The 25,034-nt window shown below is 39.1% G+C and overlaps 1 protein-coding gene across 16 annotated transcripts in view; it reads right to left on the bottom strand.

The window, feature by feature from the left end:
- The window catches only part of FER (FER tyrosine kinase), a 464,961-nt gene that overhangs the window by 142,602 nt on the left and 297,325 nt on the right, over window positions 1–25,034 (bottom strand). For 15 of the 16 annotated variants that reach the window (XM_055565828.1, XM_055565860.1, XM_055565856.1 and 12 more), the window contains 2 exons: window positions 10,698–10,754; window positions 2,482–2,597 (listed from right to left, as the gene is read on the bottom strand). In XM_055565828.1, the coding sequence (XP_055421803.1) occupies window positions 2,482–2,597; window positions 10,698–10,754 (173 nt within the window). Of the gene's footprint in view, window positions 1–2,481; window positions 2,598–10,696; window positions 10,755–25,034 lie in introns of those variants that run through there. The other variant, XR_008709039.1, reaches the window with a different exon arrangement.

Genomic DNA, 25,034 nt, shown 5'->3' with positions numbered 1-25,034 from the left:
TGGATGAGAGAAATATAAGAACAGTCACCATTTAAGTAGTAAGCGTTAATTTATGATCATGTGTAGTGTGCACAAGTAGAATACACAATTTTTAAAACGTAAGTACGAACACAAATTATGATAAATGGGATGCATATAAGTTTTGATAAATCTTGGAAAAATAGATGAGTCAGCTTTTAATTAAATATTCATTTAAAAATTAGTATCCACTCTGAATAACTAACAACCATGCTAAATCTGAATAACTTAGTCCAAAATATGTGGAACTCTTTTCAAAGCATCTGCTTTTCGATGCCCTCACAAAAGCTGAAGAGTATTAGTGGACCAAAAACTGTATAGCTGTTAGGGCAGCATCTTTTTGTTTAGTTTTGTTTTATGTACACAATTCATTTAAAACAGACAAATTTAAGAACAATTCATATTGGTAAATGCTATAGAGTAATCACTTCATATTTAGATTTCATAATACCTACTTGACAATCATGGTCAATTTCAAATAGTATAAACTCAAAAGTTTTGAGAAGCCTGGCAGAAAGTTTAAACAATAAGTAATATTAGATTTAAGTCAAAGCAAGGAACTTTTGGTTTGGATAAAGGCAGAATTTCAGAGGGCTATAAAAGTAGCAAAGACTCATCTACAGGACTCCAAGCATGAGTTAAAAATAGATTAGATGCCCTCACAGGTCTGTCTGCCCTGATGATTCCTGTTATCAAATGATATTCCATATTATCCTGTTGACACAGTTATAAACTCACTCATATTTGAAAAAACACAGGTTCCTTCCTAGGAGAATGAAAAAAATAACTTCATTTGGAGAAAGATGAAATAGTTTATATATGTGCTATACATGTACAACTAAAGCAGAGATAGCTCTAAGAAAAATGTCATAAATTTAAAATGTTCAATGTTTATTAACAAATGAAGACAGACTAGGAAGAATTCTAGAGATAAAAAAAAATACTATTAATAACAGAGTTTGCAGTTTCTATGATTAATTAGAAAGGGAGTTCTAGAATGATTGACTTTAATCCAAAATGTCATTTCTTAGGTTGAAAACTGCTTAATAAAGAAATTCTACAAAACAGCCAGGATGAACCCAAATAACATTAAATATTGAAATATATAGATCTATCTTCTAATTAAAAGATGCTTGAGAGCTTGCAAGGATATAACCGTAATTTTTAACAGAAAATTTCATAGTTTCACATTAGAAGAAGAAATTAAACTCTATTTTTCAATAAACATTCACAAATTAGAAAGCAAGATACTTTAAGATATCTATGAATAACTAAAATGATGAGCCCATGAATTTCAGTTCCAATAGGATGCTTTTAAATTCATTATAGAGTATTTTTTCTGAATTGCTGGTGATATATATGAAAAATGCTTGCAATTTTATTCCATAGATATTTAATAAATGTACCCAACTAGCTTAATACATTGCTATAAATATCTATTGTTTACATGGAGAAATGACATCAAGATGCTCCACTCCACAGGATTTAGTTCCCTCATTGCATGTCCTCTGTTATTCCAGGGCACTTTACGGAGCTTTGTTTTCATATACAATGCCGTGAAAGAGGTAACACGTCCCCCACCCTCCCCGCCCACACACACACACTTTAGGAAAGCTTTGCTTTTATATACAATGCCATGTAGCAGGTAACAGGCCCTCACACACACCTCTTTTCCTCCTTCCCTTTACACCAATCTATGATCTATACACCCTTCTTCTCTCCCTCCCAACCATCCAACCACTAATCTGTACAGCTCCCATTCATATGTCCATTCTCTGTCCAAAGCCCCTTTCCATGTGTTTTGTGTTTTGTTGTATATACTAGATTTTACCACTAACAGTTTTAACTACTTGCAATATAGAGCTGGGAAGTTGCAACATTAAATTTTAGCTAAAACATAAAAAGGGAAGACAATGATTCTAGGAGATCAATTAGAAAAGAAACAATGCAAATTTTGGAACAATGTCAGACACTGAGCCGAAGAGGAAATCTGAGATTCTCAGAAAAGAACACTGACAGCTGGGAACAAACAATCAAGCTGTAACATCTAAGGAGAGTAAGGAAAATATCATTAAATTCTCAAGGTATATTTACAGTAAGTATTTTATTTGGAGAATACAGACTATTTTTATTATAAGATCAATCACAACACTACATATACACATATGTGTATATGCATGTGATAGAAGCAAGAAATACTACAATGTTTTTTTAATGACTTGAAGAATATTCACTGTTCTTAGCATCTAGCTCTTTTGACTGTAACTGCTAATTGACCTAGAGTCTTACTTCAAAAGAGAATCTTTCTGTTTTCAGACTGCCTACTTTTGAAGTGTCTACTTTTGAAGACTCTGAAAGTACCTACTTCTAATTCATCAAATCATAATTTAAGATATCTTCAAACCTACATTTTAATGAATCACTTTTAAGGAGTACATATTAACATTATTTTAAAGAACTCACTTGGCTTCTTGTAAGAATTTTATTTTCAGTTCCTGAGGAAGATCTTCTTTACACGTTTTAACAGCAACAGCAGTTTTATCCTTTAATACACCCTTAAATACTTCACCAAAATTTCCCTGAAAATACAAACATATTTATCATTTGGTGTGTAAGACAGTCACATACGTCTTTGCAAAATTCCAGGCAAGCATGTAATGATGAGTTTTGAGTTAGAGTACTCTGTTAGCTTTATTCAATTTCAAGTATAAATAAAGACTCGGCATGCTGCTCTTTCCAATTCTCCAACTTTAAATATACTATCCAACACTCCAGCCATTCGGGAGACTGAGGCTTGAGGGGAATGGGAAAGGAAATGGGAAAAAACTGAAGTAGTGTAAAAGGAAAGACTAACACTGTCAGAAGTACCTAAATTTCACTCTGCCTCATCCCCTTTACCTTCAAGCTCTACGTTTTGGTATCACTGTATTAAAAAAGTCCCCATTAACGCTTACAGGTAAAGCCACGGTGCTGTGAGGTGACTAGGGGCACTGATGCACACGGCCAGGGCTGAGTGGAGAAGAGTGAGAGGGGCAGAGCCGTCAGCTGTCTCTGGAAGGCACCAGGGAAGGGCGGGCTTGCCCAAACGCAAGCACCACGGTGAGTTCATCTCTGCCAGATGTCTGAGCTCCGAGCCTTACTCTATGGCTTGAACATACTCTGATTTAAAATGCCTTATTTCTAGTTTGAAGTTGCTTTTATGATAAATACAAAAAAAAATAAGAGAAGACCTATAAAGCCAACGTGACAGCTGTTGTTAGGTGTTCTCTTAAGCCCTTCTCTGTGCACGTGTGCACTCTTGGCTGTAACTGTAATAAGCAACATCATAAATAGCTTTAACGCTACCACCATTGAGCAAGAAACTCAACAAGGGGTCTGAAAATCCATGAGTATGAGTTCTAAGATCAACATAATTCTTAACAGTCCATGGTATATAAATTTTAAATGTTCTTAATAATTGAAAATTACTAAAATACTGATTTTAATAAACTCATTATTTATTAGCTAATTGCTCTTTGCTTAAAATAACATTGATTTTACTTATATTAAGCATACTTTGGTATTTAAGTAATGAATAGTATTACTATTAAATCTAATATTCAACTCAAATATTTATGGAAAACGATAACTGATTACATGAAAAGTAAACATCCAATAAATTCAACAGAGTACACATTCATCATTAGCTAGAAACAGAAAAAGTTGAGCTTTATATCCTTCCGTGTTATTCAAGGGTTTTTTTCCTTCCCACAATCATCACATCATTTATTATATCAGAAATAGACCCAGTAAAGGTGTTAGTATACATGATTACTGCTAGACCGTTATTTACCTGAATGATTCTGAAGCACTTAAAATTCATTAACATTTAACTCATTGGAAGACACTTGCTGACTAAATTAGCAGGACCATTGTTCTCTCTGCAAGCGTTCAGATCCCCCTCTAGAAACTGCTGTCTTCCTCTTCACATCTCAGACAGCTGCTCTCATTTTTCTCACCTCAGCTGATCTCACCATCAGTTCTTCAGGCCTTCAACCCACACACCACAGCATTGCCAGATTAACTGCTGCAAGAAACACTCCTGCGTTCTTCAACATCTAGCCTTCCACAGCCATTACTCTCTCAGCCTCTGTCTAGCTCCCTCTTGTAGCTTCTGACTGCTACATGTATCCTAAATTCAGACAGGGTTTTCAAAATATGTGCTCTGCCTTCTACATACTTCCCCTCTACTTCCAATCAAAGAACAAGCTGACTACTCTGGAAGTGCATTTCTTCTGCCCCTCCTGTATGAAGAGATTCCTGATCTTCCCCAGATTACTTCTGTCTTTCCTGAACGCTTGTCATCCCATTGGCCCCTTGGTTCATTTTTACTGGTCTCTGCCCTATATGGACCTATAGGTTCTGGCTCATAGGAAGCATTTTAAAACTTTAAATATTCATTTAACAGTCTTCACTCAGAAGACGTCAACTCTATTAACAGTGATCAAGGGAGGAATCTGAAACACGGAGAAAAAGACTCTGCTTCACAGACCACCTCTTCTTCATCCAAACAGGTCAGGAAAAAGGACAGGCCACCCACTGCTCCCTACCACCTAGCAGGCACAGCTTCATCTCCACTGCTGGCTTCATGTCCATGAGGCTAAGCTTAATGGTGTCTCTTGTCTTGTTTATGTCTGTCCCCACAGAAGGTCCTGGCGATACATCCTCCCTCTTTGGTTCTGATCAGGCCGGGCGGACTCCTGCTGTCTCCAACTATTTCTCTTCTATCCCCAGCCTCCACTGTGTCTTTGGGAACTTCCGGTCCATCATTAAAATTTTATCTTAATCTATTCTTTGGTCATGCTCTTCACCTTCTTGCTCTAATAGAAACCTCACTCTCACTTGAGAACACTCAAATGGTGGGTGAGTTTCTTTTGGCTTCTAAAATTGTGATTTCCTTTCAGTCCCCTATACACATACACCAGGCCTTCTCCCAGTGCCCTGGAGACAGAATAAAGGATTCCATTAGCTGTCTGTCACTGCTTTTAAAACGTTCTCTCTACTGCCTTCCTAAAAACCCCTAGCTTTGAAACTTTATCATTTGATTACATATCCAATACCCTGGCTAGCAGCTACTGCATTTGAAAATATTTTCCCTCATTTGTTGACTATTTGAGCTCCTGAATCACTGCACCAGGTGTTACTCCTGTCTTAATACTTGGAAATTTCAAGAGACAATTAAGGATCCTTCAAACACTTCAAACTGTTTTGTGACCATCTCTCCTCCAATGATCTGCATTCCAAGCTATTTTCTAGGTTCAGATCTTAAACTCTGCCATCACCAATAATGCCACTCCTCAATAACATCTATTTCATTTATCTCATCTTCTGGCTGGCTTTCATTTTTCTAGCTTACTTCCTCTAGTACCCAGACTGAAAATTCCTTGACCCTATAAGTTCAGTTCAGTTCAGTCACTCAGTCGTGTCTGACTCTTTGTGACCCCATGAACCACAGCATGCCAGGCCTTCCTGTCCATCACCAACTCCTGGAGTTTATCCAAACTCATGTCCATTGAGTCGATGATGCCATCCAACCATCTCATCCTCTGTCGTCCCCTTCTCCTCCCACCCTCAATCTTTCCCAGCATGAGGGTCTTTTCAAGTGAGTCAGCTCTTCGCATCAGGTGGCCAAAGTATTGGAGTTTGAGCTTTAACATCAGTCCTTCCAGTGAATATTCAGGACTGATTTCCTTTAGGATGGACTGGTTGGATCTCCTTGATGTCCAAGAGACTCTCAAGAGTCTTCTCCAACACCACAGTTCAAAAGCATCAATTCTTCGGCGCCCAGCTTTCTTCAGAGTCCAACTCTCACATCCATACATGACCACTGGAAAAACCATAGCCTTGATTAGACGGACCTTTGTTGACAAAGTAATGTCTTTGCTTTTTAATATACTGTCTAGGTTGGTCATAACTTTCCTTTCAAGGAGTTCAGTTCAGTTCAGTCGCTCAGTCGTGTCCGACTCTTTGCGACCCCGTGAATCGCAGCACGGGGCTGTGATTCATCACCAGGCCTCCCTGTCCATCACCAACTCCCGGAGTTCACTCAGATTCACGTCCATCGAGTCAGTGATGCCATCCAGCCATCTCATCCTCTGTCGTCCCTTTCTCCTCCTGCCCCCAATCCCTCCCAGCATCAGAGTCTTTTCCAATGAGTCAACTCTTCACATGAGGTGGCCAAAGTACTGGAGTTTCAGCTTTAGCATAATTCTTTCCAAAGAAATCCCAGGACTGATCTTCTTTAGAATGGGTAAGTGTCTTTTAATTTCATGGCTGCAGTCACCATCTGCAGTGATTTTGGAGCCCAGAAAAATAAAGTCAGCCACTGTTTCCCCATCTATTTCCCATGAAGTGATGGGACTAGATGCCATGATGTTAATTTTCTGAATGTTGAGCTTTAAGCCAACTTTTTTACTCTCCTCTTTCACTTTCATCAAGAGGCTCTTTAGTTCTTCTTCACTTTCTGCCAGAAGGGTGGTGTCATCTGCGTATCTGAGGTTATTGATATTTCTCCCAGCAATCTTGATTCCAGCTTGTGCTTCCTCCAGCCCAGTGTTTCTCATGATATGAACCTCCAAATCTTTAGATCCTATTACTTTTTATTGTCCATAACCCCCTTAACAGCCTTGGTTTCTTCCTTATTCAGCTTAAACTCCATGGCTCGTAATTACTGTCTACCGTACACGCCCAGCTTCTTTATTCCTCTTAATTTACAGAACCCCCTTGTCAAATCTGCAACCCAGACCAAATGCGGCATGGCCTACTCTGGGCTGATACAGTTCAGTGTGGATGGAGAAAGTCCACACCAGTGTTGACTAGTTTCACTTTAAGAACACACACCTCTAGGGGGTCCTTAATACTGTTCAGTAATTATTATACAATTCCCTAGAACATGAACACTCTCATTCTAACTAACTTTTCCTCACCCTTCAACTCCCTTCTTAAAGATCCCGTACCTCCCCTACAACCTCATTCTCAGCTAATAATCTTGCTTCCTGATTTACTGAGAAAATTCAAGCAATTTCTGACTCTCAGGTCCACACTGACCCTCCTACCAATCTTCCTTGCTGTTACAAGATGAACTGTGCTTCTATTAAAGTCAATCCTCCATTGTAAACTAAATTCCATTCCCTCTTGTCTACTCAATGATATTATTTCAGCAATTCTAATCTCCTTTAAAAATCATGATTTTTCACGACATCATTCCCAGCTTCAAACCAGCATGCTGCTTTTCTCAGGTTAACCAACAGCACACAAATCATTTCTTCTGAAACTGCCACCGTCTGTGCTTCCTTTCACAGCAAAGCTTCAGAGTTGCATCCTTGCCATTCCTATTTCCTCTCCTCCCATTCTCCCTAATATATATTCCAGCTTGGTTTTCACATAAAACATGCTAAAGAAAGTGCTCAGTCAAGTCACCAGGAGTCTCTCCATTGCTAAATTCAGTGATTCTCCATCATCGTCTCATTTGACCTCTCATCAGTGGATGCCACCACCGATCACTCCTCCTTCAAGTACTTTTTTCTCTTGACATCTAAGGCATCCTGTCTCCCAGTTTTCTGCCTTTCTGGAGATTTCTCTTTCTCAGCCTCAATCTTCTTGCTTCTCTTCTCTGCAGCCTCTTGATTTTGAAGTGATCGGAGCTCAAGCTCTCTCTCCTCTTACCTAGACTCACTCCATTGTTGAACTCATCGAAGGAAACCACCAAGTAAGCGACAACTACCGAATCTGTAGTTTGATCCACGCCTCTTTTCTAAACTTCAGACTTAATACCCAACTGTTTTCTCAGCATCTCCACTGGGAAGTCTAGCAGACAAACCTTAATATTTACATGCAAAACCCCTAATCTCAGTCCCCAAAACCTGCTATACCTAAGCCGATGTCCTCCATGTCTCATGCCCCAGTTGGGTCAACCATAAAAACAAATGCAGAACCCACCACATTCCCCCATCTCCACTGCCACTTCTGTGATCTGACCAGCAACCATCATCATTAGTTAGGTAAAGACAAGAGCTTCCGAACCTTCCCAGCGTATTCTCAACACGGGAGCCCGAGTGAACTCTGTAGAGGGTATGATCATCTCACTCCTCCAAGCAAAGTCATCCCCCAGCTTACTGTTTCACACATATTCAAAGCCAAAGTAACTACATTGACCAGCATGGCTCGACATGATCTGTACCACCTCAGCCACTTGTTGTCTGAGTCTGTTCCTTCTTGCCTACTCAGCTACAACAAACTGCCTCTCCAGCTCATCAAATGTAATTTGCATTGATACTCCCTCTGCCTAAAATCCTTTTCCTCATTTGACCACGTGGCTAAATCCCTTCTTGCCAGGTTTTTATCGGAAAGTAACAATTTTGATAAGGCTTACCTGGATTCCCCTATTAAAAATCGCAACTCCAACCAACAGCACTCTAAATTCCTCATGTTTTCACAGGAGTAGCACCTTTAACATTATGAAGTTTACCTATTTATTGTTTATTGTTTGTCTGTCTTTCCCTGCTAGACAGAATATGAGCTTTACAAGGGCGAGGACATTTGTCTACTTTGGTCATGGATGTATTCCGAGTTCCTTGGGGAGTGCCTGGCATACAGTAGGCATTCAATAAATATTTGAGGAATTAATATTTTTGATTACCAGCTATCAAGCACAGTATGAAGAAATACGGTGCTCAGTAAAAGTTACAGTTACCACATCAACTTTATGTTACTACTAAATCCCAAAGTATGTAAGTATAGGTTAATCCTCTTTTTTTCTCATGCATTTTCAAGCAGTATATGATAAACACTTAGAACAGGTAATGAAAATATTAAATGACAATTTTCAACTCAGAAATATTTGCTGAAACTAAGCTATGTGCTCAGTCGCTCAGTCGTGTCCAACTCTTTGCAACCCGACAAACTGCAGCCCAACAGGCTCCTCTGTCCATGGGGATTCTCCAGGCAATACTGAAGTGGGTTGCCCTATCCTCCTTCAGAGGATCTTCCCAAACCAGGAATCAAACCCAGGTCTCCAGCAGTGCTGGCAGATTCTTTGCCGTCTGAGCTACCAGGAAGCCTGAAATTAAGCCATACATGTCTCTAAAGTTGAAGTGTTTGTTTTATTAAAATGATTAAATTTATTAAAACTGGTATATGCTACTGCCTTGTCATTGAAAATAATTATTCTTTCAAATAACCTTACCAAGTAAGGACCTAATGGATGAAATTCCTAATATGTGAAGTATCGTGTATCACATATTAAACTAAACATAAAAATAACTGAAATCTCTCTCTTTAACTGAAAACATTTTTTTCCCTTAGTACTGAAAAATCTGCCCTTCTCAACACACTTTTTCAGTAACTGGTTTAACAGTCTTATAACTTTATATTTAATTGTATTTTCATGGAAATTACTTTATTTTCTTTGTAATAATTTGTAGCCCAATCACTGATACTGAGTTACTTAAAGTAATGAAAAAGTATAATATTTCCTTAAGAATTATGGCTACAATAGAGGAAATTAACATAATAGCTACTGTAGCTTGAAATTCTTTAGAATTTACTTACTAAATAAGTATTAGCAATCAATAGAAACTGTTTTCTAATAGCAATTTAATGCTTCTATTTGGAAAAATATTTTTAAAATAATAAGGATTCTGCAAAATAGATTGTTTCAACAGGGATTCACTTTCTTAACACATAGCGAGGCTAAAAAATAGGGGAAATCTGTCAATTCATCAAGTTTACATTTGAATCAAGAAAAGTAATGGATAATTATTTATTTCTTTACTTGAAATGCTGAGCCTTAAATTCTAGTACTGATCACTCACAAGTATACGAGTAACAGTTTTCCCTACCTGGATTTTACACTATTTTTTCCATTGTATTATGAACCCCAACTCAATTCAAACTTCACTAACTAAGCCATCGATAAAGACGTTAATGCTTATCTATTGGAACTCAATTATAAATCAACAATCAATGTCCAAATAACCCATTTGATTATTAAATCTGTGCCATTATTATTAGATATAATATACTTTCATATTGCCTATGAGTTGGAAATTTCCAACCAGTTTGAAGGACAGTGACTTTACCATATATAGGTACTTCCTGTGGCCACGAGCAGAGCCAGCTACAGAATGGGTGCATTGAGACATGTGTCCTGCCCACATCGCTTGCAGATTGAAATAACACGGCCCGTGTTGCCACAGGCTGTGATTCTATACACGTTCTGAGATCCCTAAGAGCAGGCCTGCATGTTTTCTGACTACCATGTGTAATCAGACACACATGGAATAAGACTATTGGTGTATACATTCTTCTTACCTCACAGCTCCTTTCCAAATCTCAGCTCACTAGTTTTGGTTTTACTACAATGTAATAAAAATTATTGTGGCTTTTAATCCTTTCAGAGGAAAATTTACATTATTTTTAAAAAAGTCAAGGTAATCCTTAAACTTTTCAAAGATTTTCACACTTCTTTTTCCATGAACTCCATAGTTTGTAACAGATACGGCACTGTGCTCTTCTAGGTTCACGTGTGAATGTACCCTGCTGTGTGCAGGAATATTAGAAAGGCTTGGAAGAAACAAAGAATCACAGAGTTCACAATCACTATCAAGACTTCTGGTCATTCAGCTCAGTGGATTACATACCTTGCCCAGTAATTCTCCTAATGTGACATCTTCGTGATTGAGAATCCACTTCTTATCCTATGGCAAAAAGAAAGAATGGTTTTTTAGCTTAGGTGAGAAATGCAATTGCTCTAAGATGCATTTGAGGCCGTGGCAAATAGACCTAAGGGATATTTCATTCATACCATTCAATCAACAGCACACGAAGAAGTTGTAACCTCAAGAGGTTATAAAACAGATTTAATAAATGTTACTGCACAACAGAACTTTAAGATCTACATTACAGCAAACTTTTATCAGAGTTCTCAGACTTCAAAACGATGGTATCCCTATAACTAGAACACAGCATACGCTTTCCTCCCACCATAAAGCTTAGGCTACGCAGTTATTTGTCATTTCAGAATGTTGTGTCATCAGTGCATGAGGAAATTTCATTTTGCAATGCTAAATTTCCAATCCTCACTTCATCATACAGAATAATTTTTCTACCCAAACCACATTCCTAAGATCTAATTTTTCCACAGCTGGTCATGAGTTATGGCTGCCTATTAGAGTGAATATAGACCCACATCTTTCCCAAGTAATTTCCTATAGCATAATAAAGCAACAAACATCAACTGCAGTATCATCAAGGCACACACGACCAATGATGCAAACGTGCATTATAAAAGAACACTCCATTATCTGACCTCAGGAACTAATCACTACTTAGGGAATATTTTATCATCTAAAAAGTCTCAGCTATGAGAGTACACAATGCTGTAATGCCAGAAAGACATATAAATTAAAGAAGGAAGAAACGAGGTAGGAGACAGACCGGAGAAAGGAGGGGAGGGAAAATGAGGGATAAGAAAGAAAAATCCTGGAGTGATATGTTTTATTCTTTATGTAAAAGAATTTGCATTAAAGCATAGTATTCTCCCATTACATAGACTGAAATATAACTGTGATCTGTTGGACCAACTGCAACACGTAGTCAAACATCTTGAAGTAAAAACTCACCCCAACCATGGCTTTAAAATGTCCTGGACAGCCATTTTGAAGTAGTTTACCTTCTGAAACACTCTGTACCCAGCCACACCCTCTGATAGGTCAACAAAAGGGACAACGATTGTTTTGAAAGAACACTTTACATGTATGATCTGCAGGGGTTAGACGTGCTACGTTGGCATTTGGATTACTCTGGACTAAAGGCAATGGAGACCCTGCAGACTCAAGGGAAATTTTTACCTCCCTCTTAAGAATTGAAATATGGTGATCTGCCCACAGTAACAGTCATTACCAGAAATAACTTTTCATGACCTATCTGAATGACAGGGCAAACATCCAATTACTAAACACCTGCTCTTCTCTTCTGAGAATTACCCTCCTTCTCTCTGAAGCCTCCGGCTCCTATACATCCCTTAGCTCAGGATGGCATATATATCTTTTAGATTCCTAACTCTAAACTTCTCATGTCTATGTACATGTACAAAATTAGATTTGATTTTTTTCTCCTGTTAATCTGTCTTGTATCAATTTAAATGTTAGACTAGTCAGAGAATCTAGAAGGATAGAGGAAAGTTTTCTGCCTCCATGACAAGTCTTTCAACCCAAGTATAAAACCAGAACTATAAAGGTCCTGGAAGAAAACACAGGAGAATATCTTCATGACCAAGTGTGTAAGCAAAGATTTCTTAGGAGACAAAAAGCACACACACACACACACACACACACACAAACCTGGAATTCATCAAATTAAAAACATGTGTTTCCCCAAAATCTCGTTAAAAAAAATGAAAAGTCCAACTACTATCTGGAAGAACATTTTTGAAACATATATAAATGACAAATCATTTCTATGTAACACAGAGAACGCACACCTCAAAAACAAGATGACAAACAACCCAATTTTAAGAAATCAGGTAGAATACTTAACAAAAGAGGATGGACAAATAGACAATAAGCACATCGAAAGATGTTTAACATCATCAGTCAGTAACATACAAAAACAAACCACAATAAGATGCCACTTCATATCATCAGAATGAAGCGCCTTCCGTTTACAATAGCCAAGACACAGAGACAACCCACACGCCATGGGCAGGTGAATGGATAGAGGTGATGTGGTGTGTGTACACACACACTCACTCTCACACACACACAGACACACATTCACACAGAAACACACACTCACGCTGAATGGGTTATCACTCAGCCATTAAAAAAAATGAAATAAAGCCATTTGCTGCAACACAGATAAGCCTAGAAATTATCATATGAAGTGAAGTAAGTCAGAGAAAGACAAATATCGTATGATATCACCTATATGTGGAATCTTAAAAAATGATGCAAATGAATTCACTTACAAAACAGAAACAGATTCACAGATATAGACAACAAACTTATGGTTACCAAAGAGGCAAATAGGTAGGGAGGGATAAATTAATTAGGAGTATGGAATTAGCAAATATAAATTATTATACACCAGAAACCAATACAACATTGTAAATTTACTATACATCAGAAAAAAGAAATGCCTTGAAGAGCCTCTGTCTGGGAAAGGGTCCCTAAGTCTAAAATGTAAATAATGGCTCTGGCGGCTCAGACGGTAAAGAGAAGGAAACGGCACCCACTCCAGTGATTTTGCCTGGAAAACCCCATGGATGGAAGAGCCTGGCAGGTACAGGCCATGCGGTCACAGAGAGTTGGACATGACTGAGTGACTTCACTTGCGCTTTCATGGTGTTGCCTGGGGTTAAAGATGAGGGGTGCTACTGTTGTCTCTAGGGCTGTAACAGCAGAAAGGGGATCTGGAACGCTGATTATCGCCAGAATGGCTGTTATCTAGAGGGTCACTCCTGGTTTGAAGTCACGAAAATCACCTTTCTTCTGATGGGCAGAAAAGCACGTTAGTTGGGGAGAAGACTAACTGGATAAGCAAATCACTGCAATTGAGGAGGAGTCCGTTAAGAGTAAGATTGCTCTTAATCTGTTTTAGCTAAAAACGAAGATCAGAAGGAAGGAACCTAGAGCCTCAGAATTTAGATTTGTGAGTCTGTCTGTAAGAGGAAGGGACAAAATACCCAAAGGGAATCCAGTGACAATTTGATAGCTGCAATTGAGCAGAAATATGGACAGAGGGGCAAACTCCAATCTGTCAAACTGGAAAAAGGCAGCAGCACTTGACACATCCCTGAAGAGGGGAACGATCCAGCTCCTCCCTTACAAAATAAATGAAATACTCCTACCGAGGCTGCTGAATGGTTGAGAAAGGCAAGCAACTTGAGACACACGATGACACTAACGCTTCACCAAACACTACGCCTCTGACCCAGGTGTGATGAATATGGTAACAAAGGAGGTTTCCTATAACTTTATCCTTGGGGAAAACAGAAAGTCAATAGGCAGAAACTCCTCAGAAGATAATTCCAAGGTAAGGCAGGGAACAGAGACACTGAGTCACATGGAGTCTGGAGAATGGAGCGCTGCTGAAGGAGACTGGATCCCTGACTTGCCCTTCATCTTTACTGACCTCTCTTCTTCTCCCTTTAGCACACAGGAAAGAAAAGCCACACTCAGAAGGACTGCCAGAAACAGCTGCAGCTCACTCCTCAACAACTGTCCCAGGCCTGGTATGTTCTACAGAGATTACAGGGCTTCCCTGGTGGCTGAGAGGCAAAGAATCCGCCTGCAATGCGGGGATGTGGGTTCGATCCCTGGGCTGGGACGATTTCCTGGAGAAAGGCATGGCACCCACTCCAGTCTTCTTTCTGGAAAAAGCCATGGACAGAGGAGCCTGGTGGGCTATAGTCTACGGGATCATAACGAGCCAGATGCAACTGAGCACACATGGAGATTATCTTTATCTTTGCTCTGCTCTCTATAGAGGTGCAAGTAGACTTGTGCAACCTTCTTGAATGTGGAGAATAATCAAGAGGAATGGATGCAGACTGCCTGCAAGAAACATGAGTAGCAGTGTCTTCCCTGGTTTCGCAGATTTACTAATACTGAATGAAAATGAAAGCTGCACTAAAGTATAAGTCAATAGAAATAAAAGACATAAAACTATGAATCAAAATTGTAATGAATAGAGTTAACAGTTTTGTTTCATCTGCTTGCTAGTGATTTATCACCATTATATCTACAAACCTTCATTCAAAACTAACGATTAAATTTCCCTGATGCAAAAGCTATAAAATACTTGATTTAGACTGTTCAAATATTCTTGACATTAGGGTTTTATGCTTTAATTCATAAGTATTAACATTTCATTACTATGATGAAAGAAACTTCTACTTTTTCCATTTATCAGTTACCCGTGAAAATGAAAAAAAATTTTTTTTGAAACATCAAATTATTTGGTCTAAATCAGACAACTCATTTTGAAAGGAGGGAATGGAAGGAAACTCTAAGACCTGAGTACATTTTCTAAACTATGAATTTCTGGGGAATTCCTTGGTGATCTAGTGGGTAGGACTTGTTGATTTCACTGTCAAGGTCCCAGCTTTGACCCCCTGTCAAAAACTAAGATCCCACAAGCCTTGGGGCACACCCCTGCCCCCAAAAAAGAATTTCTGGGTTTTGTCAACTGATCAGAATATTCTTTAAAACTGCCTAAGAGCAGATTTAAAGCCAGCCCACAGTACAGGCAAGGGGGCTTCCCAGGTGGCACCAGTGGTGAAGAACCCACCTACCAACCAGAGACACAGGATCCCTGGGTCAGGAAGATTCCCCTGGAGGAGAAAATAGCAACTCACTCCAGTGTTTCTGCCTGGAGAGCCCCATGGACAGAGGAGCCTGGCGAGCTACAGTCCACGGGGTCACAGAGTCGCACATGACTGAGCAACTGAGCACGCAGTCACACACAGTACAAGCAAAGGCAAGTAAGTATTACCAGTTGTCTGAAAACCAAACTTTTATAAAGCAAAGCTAGGGACACATTTTTAACATGTTCCCAGACATGCTTGCTTGCTGAATCTCAGAAGAACCTCCATTAGATTGAATGTATCATCTCCACCTCACATTGAAAACCGAAGCCTTGAGAAGATACAATTCTGACTGTGATCACACAGGTACTAAGTTTGAGAGGTAAGAACTTCAGTCTTCTGTCTTTTGGCCTACTGTTCCAACATATTCTGTTTTGATTTCACTAGTCTCTTCAGTGTGGTAAAGAACATTACATTAAAATAAAACTCAGTAGTATAATACTTTTCTGACTCTAAATAATACATATATCATATCATGTAATTAAAAAGAGTCAAATGAAGAACATACTATCTATAACATGAATCAGTTCAGTTCAGTTGCTCAGTCATGTCTGACTCTCTGCGACCCCATGAATCGCAGCACGCCAACTCCCTGTCCATCACCAGCTCCCGGAGTTCACTCAGACTCACGTCCATCGAGTCAGTGATGCCATCCAGCCATCTCATCCTCTGTCGTCCCCTTCTCCTCCTGCCCCCAATCCCTCCCAGCATCAGAGTCTTTTCCAATGAGTCAACTCTTCACATAAGGTGGCCAAAGTGTGCTGTTAATTTTTAAAATCTTAAATATTTATCTACAGTATATGATAAATGAATGTTATGTTATCAAAGAGCCAATTCATGCCACATTGTGGAACTACCCTAGAGGTAAAAATTTTCAGAAAGTCTCACTGAGACCTTTAACTATTATATTTAATATAATCAATTCCAAAAAGTTTTTCATTTGAATTATAGAACAGGAAGGTCAATGAAGCAGTTCTGACAACTGAATCACTGAGGCAACTGAGCTAAGAGATACGAGAATTCTCCCTAAAGCACACCTTGCATAAAATTTACACATCTCCTCTATGGCAATAAGATTGATTCCAGCTTGCTCACTCCCAGAATTTCAACCTAATTTCTAGTTGAATTATAAGTTGTTGTCCAAGTGCCAAATTAGAGATCTACATTGAGAGTGTAACTCATCCTTTATTTTCATGGGTAAACTTAGGCAGTTTTAAAAGATGGTTGTCATAGCAACATTTCTCAAAGTTTTAGGATGTGTCAAGATTATTTGTATTCTGTTCCCTTAAATCTTGTGGTCCCCAAAATTGTGTTAGCAAATAATGCCAAGTTTCAATTTACAACTATTTCTTAATGATAAAAAAAAATAAACCACGGATAAACTTCATGAACGCAGCTTATCATAATAAAGAGCTTACTCCAGTGTTCTTGCCTGGAGAATCCCAGGCATGGGGGAGACTGGTGGGCTGCCGTCTATGGGGTTGCACAGAGTCGGACACGACTGAAGTGACTTAGCAGCAGCAGCAGGACTATTAATAATAAGCATGCATTGCATAATTATTACTCTAATGATATATCAGTGCTTTGGTGGCATATTACAAAAAAAAAATCAGTAAATCACTGCATTACAAGCAGATACAAGACTAGAATGTAAGAAATAAAAGTGTAGAATAATTTTTGCTATCGGTTGCTTATCTTTTAATTATTAGAGTTATTTTCATTTTTGTAGTATCAAATATTTATATCGAAATTCCTCTCTGACACAGGGGAGCAAACATGCCCCTAAACTGTATGGTAAATGAGCCTAGCATTGGATTTTTTACTGAACTATAGTTGATTTACAACACTGTGTTAGTTGCAGGCAGATTACACAGAGAAACGCTGGGTATAATCCCTAGTGCTACACAGGAAAGCCTTGCTGCTTATCTGTTAATGCATCCCCTAACTCGGCCCCCAAACTCTGGTAATGTAAACTCACTGTCTGTTTGGGAGTCAGTTTCCGTTTTGTGTTCACGTTCATTTGTGTACTTTTTCTAGGTTTCACATGTAAGTGATACCAAGTGATATTTATCTTTCTCTGAGTTGTTTCACTCAGCATAATATTCTGTGTTCACCAACACTGCAGCAAAGGATAATATTTCTGTCTTTTTATGACTAATATCCTGTTGTGTATATAAACCACTTCTTATGCCAATCATCTGTTGATGGGCCCCTGAATTGTTTGCATGTCCTGGCTATTGTAAACAGTGCTGTTATGAACACTGAGGTGCGTGTATTTTTTTTGAATTAGAGTTTTTGTTTTTTCAGGATATATGCTCAGGAGTGGAACTTCTGAATCCTATGGTAACTCTTAAGTTTTTTAAGGTCCTTCATACTGTTGTCCATAATGGCAGCACCAATTTACATTCCAACCAACAATGTACAAGGGTTCCTGTTTTCCACATCGTCTCCAGCATTTGTTATTTGTAGACTTTTTGACAACAGCCATTCTAACTGGGGTAAGATGCCACCTCATTGCTGTCTTGATTTGCATTTTGCTCATAACTAGAGAAGTCAAGGATCTTTTCATGTGCCCGTGTCTTCATTGGAAAAACAGTCTATTTAGCTCTTCTGCCCATTTTCTGATTGGCCTGCTTGCATTTTTGATAGTGAGTTTGTGAGTGGTCTATATTTTAGACATTAACCCTCTGTGGGTGGAATCATTTACACATAATGTCTCCCATTCCATAGGCTGTCTTTTGGATTTGTTAATGATTTCCTTTGTTGAGCAAAAGCTTTTAAGTTTCATTAAGGTCCATTTATTTGGTTTTGCTTTTATTTCTTTTGCCTTGACAGAATGAACTAAATATTCCTACAATTTGTGTCAAAGAGTATTTGGTCCATGTTCTCTTCTGTGAACAGGAATTCTGTGGTGCCACGTCTTACCTTTAGGTCTTTACTTTTGTGAGTAAATGGTCTAATTTCATTGTTTTATACGTAACTGTCCAGCTTTCCCAGCACTACATATTGGGATTTTAATATTTCACGAGCTCCCCAGTTTTCATACCCTTGAACACAAGGCACCCAAGAGAAAAAGTCCTGCAGTGAATTTCAAGGCTCGCGTGAATAAGGTTCGCACAAGACAAGCCCCGCACTGGCAGCACCGCATCACCACGTGTCCTGCTCTTCCCCGAGGCTGGCCATCCTAAAGGACGCCTCTCCTCCAGAGCCCCTACCCTCCTATCTGCGCCAAATCCAGCTTTAACAGACTACAGAGCTGTCACTCTTTCTGTCTTTAAATCTCCCCCACATATATATTTGTTCGCAAAGTCTCAACTACTCACTGAATGTAAAAACACATTTGTTTACATTTCAAAAGGCAACACCAGTTAGACCTACTTTATTAAAGACAAAAAAGAAATCGGCAATTCTAAGTTAACAGCTGAGCTAAACAACTAGATGACTGAGGTAAGCTAGACAAACATTCAATATAGTTAACAGGTTATTAACATTGGGGTTTTATCTTAATACTTAGTTATTACATTAATATAATACTCAGTACCTTTTTAGTGACCTCATTTTGAACCTTTTTGTAACACAGTACACACCTGTGACTCCACGGTCTCCACTAGGAGACTTCTGACACTAGGAGGTCTTTCCCTGGAGATTTATGACAACAAGCATCCGGAATTCACCCTCATTACCAAGAGAGGAGGCGTTTCATCACTTGGGAGAAGAAAACATTCCAATGGGCTCTGGCAGTAATACCCGTAGTCTTCATATTGTTTAAGATTAGTATAATCAGCATATAATGACTCCCCCCCCCCCCAAAAGCCATTGGAATGCACCTAATACTTCTGTATTTCTAAATAGATAATTTAAGTCTAGGGCTTCCCTGGTGGCTCAGACAGTAAAGCGTCTGCCTGCAGTGCGGGAGACCTGGGTTCAATCCCTGGGTTGAGAAGATCCCCTGGAGAAGGAAATGGCACCCCACTCCAGTACTCTTTCCTGGAAAATTCCATGGATGGAGGAGCCTGGTGGGCTACAGTCCATGGGGTCGCAAAGAGTCGGACACAACTGAGCGACTTCACTTTTTACTTTAAGTCTTATCAAAGAGACATAGTAATTACAATGACAAATATTGCTAGAAAACACTACTGATATCTAAAAAAAATCTTCCAAGAATAATTTTTAACACTGAATTGTTTAAATACTTAGGACACTTAAAGTTGCCTAAAAATAAACTGAAATTTGAAAAATTAAATATTCTAATGTCATATTCTTAGGAATGATGTATCTTGAGGCCAAATTTCTTATCTGTGAATGTGATCAATCCTTGTAAATCACATGCTTCTAGGGAAAATGGTAATTCTGTAAGAAAATGTGAATAATTCATATGTAAAATCAGTTGTAAGAAATGAATTTAACTAACCAGGCTTATTGTCCGTGTTTTACAAAATATTTCAAAGTAAATATAAGAATAAAATTTAAGTAAAGCAACAGAGATTAAAAGGTCCATTAGGAGTTAATCCAATTTTAGCACCATATTCTAAAAGCACAATACCATGACCATTCTATTTGGTAACTCAAACCTTATTTCTTATTTCTCGTAAAACCTTTGGCTTTCAGAAATAAATTAGTAAATACAGATAAAAGTAGAAGCAGATGCTGAAACATAAAATAGCAATATTGATTAAAACGCTTCACAGAGTGAATTAAAGGTAAATTTTTTCTCTGAAACAAGGTTAAAATTCATAGCTAAGCCATCAGGTAATTTCTAAATTTACTCCTTATATTAGAGTGAATTTTTATATGTCAATCTTTCTTACAATGAAACATTTCACAATAAATACCAGAGAAAGCATTTAAATCACAGAAATTCATATAAAAGGAACATGGAAGTTTATTCAATAGATTATTTATAGACTATAACTTCTACCTTCATCCGTTCTAGTCCCAGAATTGCAAAAAAAAATTGTCTTGAGATTCTTTTTTTTTTTTTTTTTTTTTGCTTTCCTTTCCTTTTCTGAAAGGAATGCAAATAAATGAGGCACAGAAGAGTGAAAAGTAGAACGCACCTGCCACTGCCATGGTAAAATAATAACAAAAGGTAATTATACTCTTTTGGAAGAAAGCAGAACTTTTAAATTAGGCAGTCAAAACGTCTGGTCTATTTCATATAATACACATGAATGGACTCTATACAGTCAAAGAGACTACTAGGAAAGATTTTTCCAGGACTCACTTTGAGACACAATATAATACACAAGATACAGAACAGTCTGGAATACACCAGGCTATGGCAGGTTACTAAAACAAAGCCAGTGAAACAGCATGTTGGGGAAACAATGGAAGCTGAGATACAACTCAGCCTGGCTCTGAATCCATCCTGATTTTATATTTATGCACACACACACAAACACACACTGAGTTGCACTAGAAATTCCAAGACGTGTGAATCCAAAGGTAAGTTAAACACAGTTCCTGTTCTCAAAGGCTTTAATATAAGCATATGAGAATAAAGAGTCAGAAGAGCTAGAACACTGAGATACATGTGGTCTATATAAACATGCATAAAAAGGCTTCACAGAAGACGTAGAAAGGTTTCTCAGATTTCTCAGGGTAACTTTTCGTTAACCTCCTACAAGCTACTAAACTATGAAAACCATAAAGTTCCTGCTTTAGGTGTTCAGAAGTTGCTTACAGTGCTTGCTACTCCCTACAATCCTTGAAAAGATAAAGGTTAAATGGAAGCTACTTGGGGTGGAAAAAAAAAGCACAAGAGGTATGCGTACCTTTGCAGGAGTGAAACACAGGGGTTGGTCAGGGATCCCGAAGTTTCTTTATCTGTAGCTGATGACTGTCATCATTCCACTGATACTAACTTTCTTCTTCTAGAAACTAGCTGGTCTGTTTTCTAATTCCATTCCCCCCAAAATTTCTCCTAGCAGACCAGGCAGTAGTCTCTGATATAAGCCATAAAAGCCATCACTTCTATGGAACTCAATGTTACAACTACACTGGAGGGGAAAAGATGAAACGCTAGGGAGATACACAGTTCTGGAATTTCAAGACAGACTCAAAACATAAGGGTATATTCTATTAGACCCTTATGACAAGGTGGTTACAACCCAAACATTAAATACATGGCCAATGAATTTAAGAATCCAAATGTCATTGCAGGCACTGCTTCTCTAGGAAAGTTCATCTCCAAAGAAGAAACTTTTAGAGTACACTCTGTTCAAAATGTTAGTGTCACATGAGTGACAGATGTTAAAAGTCAGAAAAAGTAATCCATATTGTATTTGAGAACTTAAGAAAAAAATTCATGAAAGAAGTAAAAAAGAAAAGTCTTGAACAGGGTTATAATTCTGATACACTAAAAGGAGAAAATAACTTCAGTAAATACACAGGAAAAAGTACAGATTGTCTAAAAAGAGTAAATACACCAATCTTGTGTTGTTTAGTCACTAAGTCGTGTCCAACCCTTTTGAGACCCCCTGGACTATAGCCCACCAGGCTCCTCTGTCCATGGGATCTTCCAGGAAAGAGTACTGGAATGGGTTGCCATTTCCTTCTCCAGGGAATCTTCCCAACTGGTGTCTCCTGCATTGGCAGGCCAATTCTTTACCACTGAGCCACCAGGGAAGCCCTCACACCAATATTGTAGACCCCTAAGTTTTTAAAGGCAGTAGTACTGGGTATGGCAAATAGATGGGGAAACAGTGAGAGACTTTACTTTTTTGAGCTCCAAAATCACTGCAGATGGCGACTGCAGCCATGAAATTAAAAGATGCTTACTCCTTGGAAGGAAAATTATGACTAGCCTAGACAGCATATTACAAAGCAGAGACATTACTTTGCCAACAAAGGTCTGTCTAGTCAAGGCTATGGTTTTTCCAGTGGTCATGTATGGATGTGAGAGTTGGACTGTGAAGAAAGCTGAGTGCCAAAGAATTGATGCTTTTGAACTGTGGTATTGGAAAAGACTCTTGAGAGTCCCTTGGACTGCAAGGAGATCCAACCAGTCCATTCTAAAGGAAATCAGTCCTGGGTGTTCATTGGAAGGACTGATGTTGAAGCTGAAACTCCAGTACTTTGGCCACCTGATGCAAAGAGCTGACTTATTTGAAAAGACCCTGATGCTGGGAAAGATTGAAGGTGGGAGGAGAAGGGGACGACAGAGGATGAGATGGTTGGATGGCATCACCAACTCAATGGGAATGGGTTTGGGTGGACTCCAGAAGTTGGTGATGGACAGGGAGGCCTGGCGTGCTGTAGTTCATGGGGTCACAAAGAGTCGGACATGACTGAGTGACTGAACTGAATGGGTAGAAAAACTAGAGATATACTTTCTGACCAAAACATGGAGAGCTTTAAGTACCAAGCAATCTAGTATTCACTGAATCTTATACCCAACTGTCTCTAAACTTTTATCACTCATTTTTTTTTAATGTGATGTAGTCCCTGGGCAAATGGTGTAAATACATTTGTCCCTGCTGCTTTTCATTAAGCACAACTATAAACCAGGAAATGATGAAGAGACGATGAAAGAACTCTGAATGGAGGTAAGAGGAAGGTGAGCTGCGTGGGACCCCAGGGATGGGGATACAGTTGCAGCAGGATGTCCCCCAAACGACAAAGGAGGCTTAACTCTCAGAGTGGCAACAGAAGACAGCCCAGGGGGGCCCATTCCCCTCCAGAATCACACGTCTGTCCTGCCCAACATCAGATAAACCCAGCACCACCTGCGAGGAGCAGGTGGGGAGCTCAGTGGATAGGAGCAGTTAGGGCCAACCCTCTCTTTCCCACCAGGGCTGAGACTCCCCGCCCTGCCAAGAAGTATGGGGGAAGCTCCAAAAGCAAGGGCAGGAGGGACCCCAGAACAACAGAGGCCAAGACTGGGAAGTCCTTGGTCCCAGAGACCTGATATTCCTCTTCCAGACCAAGAATTACCAAAGTAGTTAGGCTGCTGGGGAGGGAAATGCTGCCAGACAAAAACAGACTCGCCTGGGAAGCCTCTGTCCCCACAGAGCTAAGACTCCCATCTCCTTCCCAGACAGGGGCAGCTGGTGCTGGAAGGGAACTGACAGAACCTGACCACAGGCAGCCAGCCCATGAAGGGCTCTCTGATCTTACAGGCAGTGGAGTTCAGCCAAGTAAGTACCAGGCAGCCTACATGCCCGACACTGCAGCCCACCACAGGGAGAGGAGCAGGTGGAAACCAGGTAAACCAGCAAAGCAGAGTCACACCACAAAGGCTCCAAGAAGTGAACAGTCGCTTAAGCCACAACCCGCAAAAGCAAGCCAGGTCTTACACGCCAAACCTAAACCAGGTGAGCGCCTGTGAAAACAGAAGATTTAAATAGGACCCAGAATCTCCCAACAAAGTAAAATGTTCAGAGTACAGCACAGAATCATCCATCAAACCCACAGCCAAGGAAATCACAACCTGAATGAGAAAAGACAGTCAATTGACACGAAAACTGGGACAGATCAGATGTCGGGATCATCTCGCAAGAATTTCAAAGCAGATACAAGAATACTTCAACAATCAAACTCTCTCAAAATAAAAACAGATTAACTCAGCAATGGAAACAGAAGTTATAAACCAGAAAAGTGAAAATCATAATACTAAAAAAATTCAGTAACAAAAATAAATTGACGGAATGAGGAATTCAGTAAAATGAAGATGACAGAAGATAGAATCACTGGACTTGGCAACAGACCAATAGAATTTACTCACTTTAAACAAAGAAAAAAGTTTTTAAAAAGGAACAGAGCCTTGGCGACGCATGAGACAATAGAAAAGGCCCAACCTTTGTATCAGAGTCTCAGAAGGAGGGGAGAGACAGAGTGTGTGTAATGCTGCAAAAGCACTGAAACAAGTAACGGTTGAAAATTTTCCAAATTTGCTCAAAGACACAAATCTACAAATTCAAGAAGCTGAAACAAATTTACATAGGATAAAAAAAAAAAAATTTACATAGGATAAACCCAAAAAAATCAGTTCAACTGAGACATAAAATTATGCTCCGAAAATTAAGGACAAAGAAGTCTGGATTCAAAGGCAGATTTCTCCCTCCGAAGCTATGGAGTTCAGAAGGAGGTAGCACAGTTTTTCAAATGTTGAAAGAAAAGAACTGTCCATTGCCACTACAGGTGACAAAACTATCTTTTAAGAGTAAAGAAAAAAAAAAGACATTCTTGGATGAAGGAAAACTAAAAGGATGTGATCAAGAATAAATATAAACAGAGTTGTAATATTTTCTCTCTACTCTTTGATGAATCGTTTTGTGTACCCCAGATACTACAGACAGCAGAATGTTAGTTAGGATAGGCGAGACATAGGAAAAGTAACTCATGGGACAATTCCCCTTCAACTTTCATTTAACTCCATGCAAGGAAAGAGTTAATACTCTTTAAGCATGTCAGTTTCACCCGGCTCCTGCTTATCTGCATAGCATACTCTTAGTTAAAGCTGAGAATATCTGCAATGTTCAGATGTTACCGAGTAATGTTAGTCTACATGCCTGAAATGGCGGGTCAAGACGAACCCACTGTTGGCTTGTTTAAAATAAACCTGGAGTTGCTCTGTGCATCTGGTGTGGCTTGAGGTCCTCACCATGGC

Source organism: Bubalus kerabau, chromosome 1 (assembly GCF_029407905.1).
Source record: "Bubalus kerabau isolate K-KA32 ecotype Philippines breed swamp buffalo chromosome 1, PCC_UOA_SB_1v2, whole genome shotgun sequence".
In the NCBI taxonomy this organism is placed as follows: Eukaryota; Metazoa; Chordata; class Mammalia; order Artiodactyla; family Bovidae; genus Bubalus; species Bubalus kerabau.
The sequence above is the reverse complement of the archived record's forward strand: the minus strand, read 5'-3'. Positions and strand labels throughout refer to the sequence as shown.